General features: G+C 45.7%; 1 protein-coding gene and 1 long non-coding RNA gene across 2 annotated transcripts; one reads left to right on the forward strand and one right to left on the reverse strand.

Moving 5' to 3' along the window:
- Window positions 1-376: 376 nt before the first annotated feature.
- LOC108541762 (uncharacterized) lies at window positions 377-1,993 on the reverse strand. Its single transcript, XR_001889056.1, has 2 exons — window positions 943-1,993; window positions 377-889 (listed from the first exon to the last, which is right to left on the reverse strand). It is a non-coding gene; the product is annotated as an uncharacterized LOC108541762 (long non-coding RNA).
- A 4,978-nt stretch (window positions 1,994-6,971) lies between these two features.
- Window positions 6,972-10,792, forward strand: RPL27A (ribosomal protein L27a). Its single transcript, XM_017891399.1, has 5 exons — window positions 6,972-7,810; window positions 8,194-8,257; window positions 8,953-9,028; window positions 9,663-9,837; window positions 10,622-10,792. The coding sequence occupies exons 1-5, from the start codon at window positions 7,808-7,810 to the stop codon at window positions 10,748-10,750; spliced, it is 447 nt and encodes a 148-aa protein (XP_017746888.1). The 5' UTR covers window positions 6,972-7,807; the 3' UTR covers window positions 10,751-10,792.
- The last annotated feature ends 635 nt before the right edge of the window (window positions 10,793-11,427 follow it).

Genomic DNA, 11,427 nt, shown 5'->3' on the forward strand with positions numbered 1-11,427 from the left:
TTTTTTTTTTTTTTTTTTTTTTTTTTTTTTTTTCTTTTTTTTTGAGATAGAGTTTTGCTCTTGTTGCCCAGACTGGAGTGTGCAATGGCATGATTTTGGCTCACTGCAACCTCCGCCTCCCAGGTTCAAGTGATTCTCCTGCATCAGCCTCCCAAGCAGCTGGGATTACAAGCATGCACTGCCACACCCTGCTAAGTTTGTATTTTTAGTAGAGACATGATTTCTCCATGTTGGTCAGTTTGATCTTGAACTCCCGACCTCAGGTGATCTACCTGCCTTGGCCTCCCAAAGCGCTGGGATTATAGGCATGAGCCACCGTGCCCCGCCTGCCAGTTGTCCTTTCGTGTAATACTGATGTTTCATTATTTATTCATATTTATTTATTTATTTATTTATTTATTAGATGGAGTCTTGCCCTGTCATCAGGCTGGAGTGCAGTGGTGCGATCTTGGTTCACTGCAACCTCCGGCTCCCTGGTTCAAGTGATTCTCCTGCCTCAACCTCCTAAGTAGCTAGGATTATAGGCATGCACCACCACGCCCAGGTAATTTCTGTATTTTTAGTAGAGACGGGGTTTTACCATGTTGGCCAGGATGGTCTCGATCTCCAGACCTCGTGATTCACCTGCCTCGGCCTCCCAAGGATTACAGGTGTCAGCCACCACACCTGTCCGTGATGTTTCATTTTTTAAAAGGCTAGTTTAACTTGCAACTCAATAGCACAAGCACAGTTTCTCACTTTGATATGTAGCAGGAACACTTTTTCTTCACACAGAATATCAAAAAGAAATCTAAAAAAGTACTTAAGAATTTAAGATTGAGATTTAATAAAAATTGTTACCACTTCATCACTGATGGACTTTCTTCAGGTAAACTCTCTTCCTCTTCCTCTTCCTCTTCCTCCTCCTCCTGCTGCTGCTGCTACTACTACTACTACTACTACTACTACTGGCAGATGCCTAGTGGTAAAGAATATAATGTTTTGTTCCGGTTCGGTGCCCAAAACATCAGCAGTTTTATACAACATTGCTTTGGCATCAGTGCAAATGTCAACCAGTGAAAAGATCAAATAACACGTTACCTTTATTATTAAAATTGTTTTGACCTGGGGACCCCCTTCAACGATCTCAGGGACCCCCTACCCCATACAGTCTACAGATCACACTTTGAGAACTACTGCATTAGACCTTGCATCACAATCCTGGGAATTCAGGGAGGTATCATGACTTTCCACCACCAGCAAGTACTACACAGGGTAAGAATATAAAGAAGCAGGCATCTCATTTATGTCTTAGAAAGCCATTGAAGTTACTCCATGAAAGTAAAAGTTTAATTTAAAGGCACATCCACGCAATGAGTTTCTGATTTGAGAAGAGGAAGGGTCAAATGACCCCATTTCTGCCCCCTTTCTGTGGCTGCTTTCATCATAAATTAGTTCTTCCCTCTCCTTCTTATCTCCCCTGACCTAGAAGAGTGGAGGGGACAGAGTTTGGAAGACTGTACTTACGCCAAGATAGTAAATTCAAATGCCTACAGGGGCTGGGCAATCTATATGAATAAAGTGCTTTACTTAAAAGAATGTGGGTCTAGTGTCTCCAAATCTTAGTTTTCCAAAACCCCAGAAATTCTTATTTTTATTTAAATTTTAAAATGTTGGTAAAAAGTTAAATTTTAAGACATTACCTTGCCACAAACCACCTCCTTTTAACATCTTACCACATCTGTATTTAAGAAAAGGAAAATATTGACTGGAGTACCTTAAGCTTGCCAAGGAATAATGGAACAAGTCATTCCACATCACATTAGGAATAAGAATTTCAAAGATAGTTTGCATGAGGGGTACAGAACAAATTATCATAAAAATAACACTCATTTTAGGGAGAAAGAGTAGGTAATGAGAGTACCTACTCTTTCCTAGGCTGTGTTATATATGACACATTATCTGTTTGCTTGTTTAATGTATGTCTTAGACATAGTCTTAGGGAAGGACTTTTGCCCTTCCCTATTCACAATTGTACCTGCCCTTCACTTGCCTGACACCTAGTGCAGGAACATAGTACACACTCAATTAATATTTATAAAATGCATGAATTAATCTCATTATTTTTTCATTATACAGACTAGAAAACAGATTCAAAGAGAATATGCTATTTGTTCAATACAATTCAGTTAGTAAAAACATAACTAGAGGCCGGGCGCGGTGGCTCAAGCCTGTAATCCCAGCACTTTGGGAGGCCGAGACGGGCGGATCACGAGGTCAGGAGTTTCAGACCATCCTGGCTAACCCGGTGAAACCCTGTCTCTACTAAAAAATACAAAAGCTAGCCAGGCGAGGTGGCGGGCGCCTGTAGTCCCAGCTACTCGGGAGGCTGAGGCAGGAGAATGGCATAAACCCGGGAGGTGGAGCTTGCAGTGAGCTGAGATCCAGCCACTGCACTCCAGCCCGGGCGACAGAGCAAGACTCCGTCTCAAAAAAAAAAAAAAAAAACATAACTAGGAGACTGGGCGTGATGGTCACGCCTGTAATCCCAGTGCTTTGGGAGGTCAAGGTAGGAGGGCTGCTTGAGGCTAGCAGTTTGAGACCAGCCTGGGCCACATATAAGACCCTATCTTTAAAAACAACAACAACAACAACAAAAACAGAACTAGGCAATGAACCCAAGTTTCTGTTCTTTCCATTAATTTTATCCTCTGAAATTAAATTAAAACCCAAATACGTAACTCCTTTTTTCTGCTATTGTATAAACTGTTCGCAAAGACTCTAGAATTTCTCTTTTCATGTTTTGTTACTCTGAGTTTAATGGCAGCACGGTTTTCCACCCTAGTTTCCAACAAAGCTTTAGGAATATAATTGCCATGTAGAACAATCTATCCAACACTGGAAAGAAAGACTCCTAAAAATCCCTAATCTTCCAATTAGATTATTTTTACTTTGTGCTGAAGAAAACCCCACCTAATCTTATGGATTTCCCTAAATGCCATATATCAAAAACTACTGATAAAGGCAAACAAAAACCCCCAAGGCTAGGGAGGTTAGAATGAAACTGGAAACTGTACATATTGCTGGTGAATAAATTGGCACAATCCTTTTGGAAAAAATACATAGTAACATAAAATGAATCACAAAAATGTTCATACCATATAATCCAGCAGTCTCACTCCTGGGAATTTATCTTAGACAAGTTATTCAACAGGAGAAGAAAATATTATATACAAATGCTCATTCCATCATTGTCTCTAACGGCAAAGAATACAGTAAGAATTTTTTTAAAAAACAAAACACACAAGAAAGTGGCTTAATAAATGATAGTACATGCTGAAAATAAATTACTCTTCGGCTGTTAAAAATAATCATGAAGACTTGCTAGTGATACGAAAAACTGCCATGGTATTAAATAAAAAGCAGAATACAAAAGAATTTGTATACTATGATCATCAACTTTTTGCAGACAGCTATGTCTCCACGTATACAAGGGTTGAAAGGTAATACTCAGAAAACGGCACCATAGGGTGGAATGATTTGAGTTGCTTATACTTAAATTTTTTTCAGAATTTTCTTTACTGTTGTACTATTACGTATACTTTTTCAAGTCTTTCTGAAATAAATTGGGATTTCTGAGTTTTCCTCTAATTGTCACTTGGAAAAAAAGCAGAAACACTGCTTCTTCCCATCTTGATTAACAGTGCTCTACTTAAAAAAGAAAACAAACATAGTATTTCCAAATGTCCACATCTAAAGATGGAGAGCAAGAAAACAGAGCTGGATCCATCCAGGATGTTGCTGCTATCTGAAGGACTGATGTCGAATTCAGGAACCCAGCAAAGAGAGAAAGGAAGACGGATCACCAGGGCCTTCTTCAGGGTGATGATGTGTTCCCAAGGCCACCTGGAGAGAGGCCCGGGGCAGCAAAAAATCAGCACACTTGCCTGCTTCACCAGGATGTTGCCTGGTATCATCTCTTCCATTCATTTCTGAGGTATTTTCTGAGGCCCTCACACTCTGAGGAAGCCCAGATGCCTGAGATGTCACAAAGCTATGCTGTACTTCAGAAGAGATGTCACAGAGAAGGACACCCCTCAGGAGTCATGGCCAAAGGTCATGTCCCATGTGCCTAGTTGGGAGGGACAGGTCCCCTAATGCCAAATATCTGGCTGCTACTCCACTTTGCAGACAGAAAACTCAGCTTTGTCTGCTCTCTCAGACCTCTGTCCACCTAGGAAAAGTGACACACACTGAACAAACCCCACATGAGCTGTGTGTTTAAGTCATGTGGTTGCCTTTTGAAGGAGAGGGAGCTGGATAGAAAACTGGAGAGAGCCAGATAACTACCCAGGGTACTCCCTCTACAACCAGATCAAACCATTGATAAGAAGAATGTTAGGTGAGCACAGAACCCAACGGGGAGTGCTGGGTCCACTCTGGGAGGTCTTCTGTTCAGCCGGGTGGCCTGAGGGACAGGATGTAGCTCCTCCATAACCAAGGAACCTGGCGAACTATCCAGGAGGAGTGTCTCAGCACCTAGAACCCTACCCCAACTCCTTGCAGTGGTGGTCCTCATTGCAGCCCCCAGCTCTAATACCCCTGATGGTTCCCTTCCACTCCCAAGGCTCTGCCCAGCTTACCTGCATTGACAGATCATCTTCCCAAGGTTAGGTTCCAGGTAACCCAGCTCATTTCTTGTGCACTTACTGGCCAGTTTTGATGTCAAATAGAGGATGATCTCTTCTTTGATCTCACCTCCTACTCTCAAGACCCCTCTTCCTGCTGGTCACATGCAGTATGTGATTAAGGTTGATGGAAGGATGAAGACCACAATGCTGTGAGGTCAGAGAGGGACTGGTCACTAAGGTAAAAGCAGGGGATCTGGAGAGAGAAGACTAAAGGCTATGCCCAGGCTCTGTAGCTGACCACCTATGCAGCGTCTGACAAGTCACCCAATTCTTCTGTGCTTCAGTTTTCACACGCATAAAATGAGGCTAGTAGTGCTGTACCTTCAGGCAGATGCATTTTGTAAACTGCCAAGTGCTCTGAAAATGTTGGTTGTTATCCTTGTAGACTGAAGTGTTCTGGGAAGAAGCAGAATATAAGGTGGACCTCAAAGGCTGAGGAAGATTCAGGACACGTGGTCAGGAAGAGGATAGGCACTCCGGGATGGGAAACAGCATGAGCAAAGGCAAAAATGCAGATGGGATATACCAAGCATGGCTGCAGTAGAAAGCTTGTGTAAGGGAGAGGCTGAGGCAAGGTTGGAAAGGCAAGTGGGCTATATTCTGTTGGTCATAAGGAGCTATTGAACTTTTTGATCAAGTAAGTAAAAGAATGGAAGTCATGTTTTTGGAATACTAACCTGGTGGAGGTGTGAAGGATACAGAGATTGGAGGAGGGTTAGAAGGCAGGCAGAGTGAACAAAGGAAGGTGTTGTAAACTCCAGATAAGAGATATGATGCGAGCCTGAATGAATGCAGGGGCACTAAGGCTTAAACAGAGGAAGCACATTGGAGAGAGAGAACAGAAACAAAAGGATAGGGTGACAGTGCAGCAGAAGAAGAGAAGGCTTGGGGACAATTTTCATTATCTAGGTGGACAATGGTGCTACTCACCAAGACAGAGAATAAAGGAGAAGGCACCAGTGAGCAGTGAAGATTGAGTTCTTTGGATATGTTTGTCTGTAGAATGTCCAAGGAATACTAACCAGTAATTAAGTGACCATATGGATGTGGAGCTCAGCAATAAGGATGTGAATTGAAGCCACCCAAGAAGATCATGTACTGTGAAAACATAAGGACAAGGACAGAAGGCTGAGGAACATCAACATTTAAATGGTGGACAACGCTGCAAGAATCTGAAAAGAAGACTGGTAAGTGACCAAAGAGTAGGAGGAAGGCAAGACTTTCTCTAGAAAAAGACGCCAACAGATTATAAAGTACAACAGAAAGAACAAGTGGTATCAAGAATAGGAAGAGTCCAATTTGGCAACTGGTTCATTAATGGCATTAGTAAGAGCAATTTCATTGCAGTCACAGGCTGTGAGCTACATTGCAGGGAACAATGTATGGGAGGATTTGTAGACTACTCTTTTGGGGAGCTTGGCTGTAAAGGAAAGGGCAAGGACATGGGAGAATTTTGGATTTTTTTATTTATTTTTTTTTTTTTTGAGATGGAGTCTCGCTCTGTCGCCCAGGCTAGAGTGCAGTGGCGTGATCTCAGCTCACTGCAAGCTCCACCTTCCAGGTTCACGCCATTCTCCTGCCTCAGCCTCCCGAGTAGCTGGGACTACAGGCGCCCGCCACCTCGCCCGGCTAATTTTTTGTATTTTAGTAGAGATGGGGTTTCACCGTGTTAGCCAGGATGGTCTCGATCTCCTGACCTCGTAATCCGCCCACCTCAGCCTTCCAAAGTGCTGGGATTACAGGCGTGAGCCACCGCGCCCGGCCAGAATTTTGGATATTTTTATATTTTAGCTGAAGGGGCAAGAGAAATAAAATAAATAAATACACGCTCACGCTCACACATACACACAGAGAATAACTGAGGGGATGGGATTTTAAAATTTATTTCATTTTCCCATGGGATCTATTAATAGACTAGTGAGGAGATGGGATCTTGAACACTGGCTGCAGTAACCGACTTAAGAGAAGACACACTGCTATTAGTGAAGACAAGGAGGTGAGGGTAAGTTTATTTATTCACTCAACAATCACTAGTTGAGTGTGGGTAAAAGAAAACCGTCCTTGACCACGTAAGGAATTAGGTCTAGTAGGGAAGACAAATGTAGGTCAATAAATTACGTAAGGGCTGTACTAGATCGTGTGGTGGTACAGGTGGGGAAGCGAGCAACTATGTCTGCATTGTGTCCAGGAAAGGGTCACAGGCGTGTTATGTAGATTCTGGAGAAAATTCAAAAACAGCATTTATTTTTACTTATTTACTTTTGTTTGTAGAGACGAGGGTCTCACTATGTTGCCCAGGCTGTTGTTGAACTACTGGCCTCAAGCAATCCTCCCGCCTCGACCTCCCAACGTGTTGGGACTACAGGTGTGAGCCACCGCGCCTGGCCTAAATGTGGCATTTAGAAAAAGTATTTACAACATCTGGATTAAAAGGACCACAAAGCAACCAGACATCTAAGTCCCTGAACCGATTTAAGTTGCTCAAACCTGAGAGGACAACCAAATCATAGCAGAAGGGCAAAAGAGAAAGGAAGCCGAAGTGCCCACTCAGGAGTGTGAGCTGGAGGAGGCATTTCGGGAGCCGCCCGAGCTTCAGTAAACGGAGCGAGACACCAGGTGGTCACACTGAGGATTAAACAGGGCCTCGCGGTTCCGCACTGCGGCCGGGAGACAAACCAGCCGCCACTATCACCAGCCCCGAGCAAACCACTAAGAACTGGAGAGGCGCGCGGGGCGGTTCAGGGCTGGCGCATTTGGTGAGGAGCTTGACACCGAGGCCCTTAGGGTCGGCTTAGGCGGTTCCCTGGCCCAGGCGCCAGAAAAGGGGCCGGCTCAAGCAGGCACGGGCGGCGTGCAGTACAGCACACCTAGCCCCGATTCTTCAACAGTTCTCGTCTTCCGAGCCTGTCACAGCGGGCTTCACCGAGACCGTTACACCGCCACCACAAGACTCTGTGAGGGGGATCACCACCCCGAAAAAGAGGAGGCGACTAGGAGACGCGCAATCCCGCGAGACCAAGAGGCCCCGCCCGAAGCCCGGCATCCGTGACCGGAAGTAAGACACTTGGCCCCGCCCCCCGTACCCGATACCTCGCGAGACTTGGGGAAGGCCTTCCTTTTTCGTCTGGGCTGCCGACATGGTAGGTGTTTCGGTTCTTGCGTCCTCTTCCTTGCCGGCGAGGACTTCTAAGCTCTATTCCCATTGCCCCTAGTCATCCACTCCCTACCATGGTCGGGGCTTCCAGGCTGCGCATGGCCGCCTGCAGGGCAGGGTGGCCGGCGCGGGCCCGGGGCGGGGCTCCCGGAGCCGTCTGTTAGGCCCGCGGTTCAGATCTCCAGGACACGCGGGCTCCGGCGCTACCGTGGTGAGCACGGCCCTAGGCCGATCGGTACCCTCAACTTTCCCGAACGCTGCATTAGTTAGGTCCTTGATCCACAGGCTTACAGGCCCATCTCACAGCTGGCAGGCATCGCCCCCTGCCCCTGATTCCTTAGATCTTACCACCAAGCTTTTTCCACACAGCCATCCAGACTGAGGAAGACCCGGAAACTTCGGGGCCACGTGAGCCACGGCCACGGCCGCATAGGTGAGTGCCGGCTTCCCCTCGGGGTGGGCCTTGGGCTCTCTTCGGGTGCTTATCAGCTAGTCTGGAGAACGGTAACCTATAAGAATAGGTCCTTTTTGTGGGGTCAAGTTGGACAGCTGTTGATTTTTTTCTGAGGATCCTGTAGTATTCCAGTTCTAAGGAATTTCACATCAGTGGAGTAATAGGAATTGAGCAGGCACGGTATTAGGTTAGTTGAAGACATGGAGTACTGTGGGAATGCTGTGATGTGGAACCTGAAAAGATGTTTCACCCGGAATCCTGAAGTAATCACATTGCTGAAACCGGCATCGGTAGGGTGGGAACAGCGTAAACGGGACACAGACGTCTGGGGAAACGCTCTGGTTTTGTACGAGGAAGTATTGAGAGGCATGAGAAGGCTGTGTGGTGCATGTAGCTTTTTGGGGGGGGGCGGGGGAAAAAAATGATCACTGTTGCCCAGGCTGGAGTGCAGTGGCGAAATCTCGGCTCAAGCGGTTCTCCTGCCTCAGTAGCTGGTATTACAGGTGTGCGCCACCACGCCTGGCTAGTTTTCTATTTTTCGTAGCGTCGGCGGTTTCTCCGTGTTGGCCAGGCTGGTCTCGAACTCCTGACCTCAGGTGATCCGCCCGCCTCGGCCTCCTAAAGTGCTGGGATTACAGGCATGAGCCATCACATGTAGCTTTGTATTCCTGCAGGCAAGCACCGGAAGCACCCCGGAGGCCGCGGTAATGCTGGTGGTCTGCATCACCACCGGATCAACTTCGACAAATAGTAAGTGTCCTTGGACTGCTTTTGACACAGCTTGGGAGGTAGGGGCAGAGAGAGGGCTGGCTTAAACAAAAAGTTTAGAAGCAAGCCTTGCCTACTGCTCTTTTTTTTACCAAGTTAACACTTGGTGTGAACTGAAAACCTGTCATCGAGGCTAGAGTCACGCTTGGGTATCGGCTATTGCCTGAGTGTGCTAGAGTCCTCGGAGAGTAACTGCTGATCTTATTCACTGGCTGTGGGCTTTATGGCACAGTCAGTCACCAGGTTAGAGACATGGTTCACATTCACCTACTCACAAAGTAGTGGATGATAAATTTTGGCTATTCGGAAGACCTTTATTATAGGAGTATGTAGATTTTCCATAGAGTGCTGTTATGTGACTTGAATTTTAGTCTCAGCCCTGCCTCTGACATTGTCAGTGGTTTATCCTGGTTCCAGGAAATAAGACTAGCCTTTTCCTCATGATAGTCTTTGGTGGTTTTTAAAACCGTTGTTTAAGTTAACAGATGTATCATGTGCCTGACACTGCTCCACATCAGTGAACAATTTACACTGTAATGGGGGAGGTAACTATAAAGATGATAAACATAGCATCTTAATTGGAGTGTGTATGAAGGTGGTTGTTATCTCTTCCTAGCCACCCAGGGTACTTTGGGAAAGTTGGTATGAGGCATTACCACTTAAAGAGGAACCAGAGCTTCTGCCCAACTGTCAACCTTGACAAATTGTGGACTTTGGTCAGTGAGCAGACACGGGTGAATGCTGCTAAAAACAAGACTGGGGCTGCTCCCATCATTGATGTGGTGCGATCGGTAAGTTAATTGGATGTTTTTCTATACTTCCATACCTTCCCTTACAAAAACCCTGGCTTAATCTAATCCACTTATAACCTGTACTTTCCAGTTACCTACCAGACATCGATTCTTCCTGTGGTAGAATTATCATAGGTATTTCCCTGTCAGTAACAGTGCCTACTGTCACTGCTCAGGTTGTATCAGGTTTGCATTTCGTGCTTGAACTATAGCTGGTTCTGATCGAGCACAGCTCTTGGCCCTTCATGTTCCCCAGATAATAGAATCCTAATACGTTCCATCGATACTCAGTGCTGTACATTATCTGAAGAGATTTTCCCCCAAAACAGATGTATTTTGTCTGTCCTTGTGGGGGGGTTCTGGTCCCTGTGTTAGTCTTAACTCTCATGAATATGGAAGTAATCTTAAGAGGCCAGAACCCTAGGGGCACTTTAAATTGACCTCCCAGCCTATTTAATGTCCATTGAGTAGTTGTAGTGGTCAGGAAGGTGGTTGTCTTCTTTTGCTTAGCAGGGGGTTTTTGAGCAGGAGGCGGCTTATGCTTTGCCGAGACTAGAGTCACATCCTGACACAACTCTTGTCCTGGTGTGCTAGAGTACTCGAAGAGAATCTTCTGGTCTTGATTCACTGGTGGGGGCAGTTGGTGCACCCGTTAGTGCCCAGATCAGAAACATACATACCCTGCCTAGGGATTTAGAAAGTGGGCTGGCAGTCTTTCCTCATACGCATCACGCAGTAGGTACCTACTACAGTGTATTGTAAACTTTTTTCTCTGTTCTTCCAGGGCTACTACAAAGTTCTGGGAAAGGGAAAGCTCCCAAAGCAGCCTGTCATCGTGAAGGCTAAATTCTTCAGCAGAAGAGCTGAGGAGAAGATTAAGGGTGTTGGGGGGGCCTGTGTCCTGGTGGCTTGAAGCCACATGGAGGGAGATTCATTAAATGCTGACTACTTTTTCCTTGTGGTGTGAGTATAGGTTCTTCAGTGGCATCTCTACATCCTGTGTGCATTGGGAGCCCAGGTTCTAGTACTTAGGGTATGAAGACATGGGTTCCTCTGCTGACTTCCCTCAGAAAGTATATGGTAAAGATAAGACCAACACAGGCATTGGCCAGTTAAACATTTCTGTTTATAAAGTCAGAATGATACCTGTTGATCACTGAAAGGTCTGCATGTATTGTATTCTGAATTTTACAGTGAATGGGAGAATGTACCCTAATTGTTCGATGGGGCTCAAAAGGAAAGATTCCATTTTAATGGTTCACATTCTAAAGAGGGGCAGTGTGATAGGAATGAGGTGGTCCTTTAGGACTTAATTCCTCAGCCCAAGGTTTTTCCTCTTGGCCCCCCCTTTTTTTTAAACGGAGTCTCTCTCTTGCCAGGCTGGAATGCAGTGGCATGATCTCGGCTCCTAGGTTCAAGCAATTTTCCTGTGTCAGCTTCCTGACTAACTGGGATTACAGGCACCTGCTACCATGCCCGACTAATTTTTGTATTTTCAGTAGAGATGGGGTTTCACCATGTTGGCCATGCTGGTCTCTTAACTCCTAACCTCAAGTGATCTGTCCACCTTGGCCTCCAAAAGTTACGGTA

This window comes from Rhinopithecus bieti, unplaced genomic scaffold (assembly GCF_001698545.2).
Source record: "Rhinopithecus bieti isolate Rb0 unplaced genomic scaffold, ASM169854v2 scaffold_20891, whole genome shotgun sequence".
Classification (NCBI taxonomy): Eukaryota; Metazoa; Chordata; class Mammalia; order Primates; family Cercopithecidae; genus Rhinopithecus; species Rhinopithecus bieti.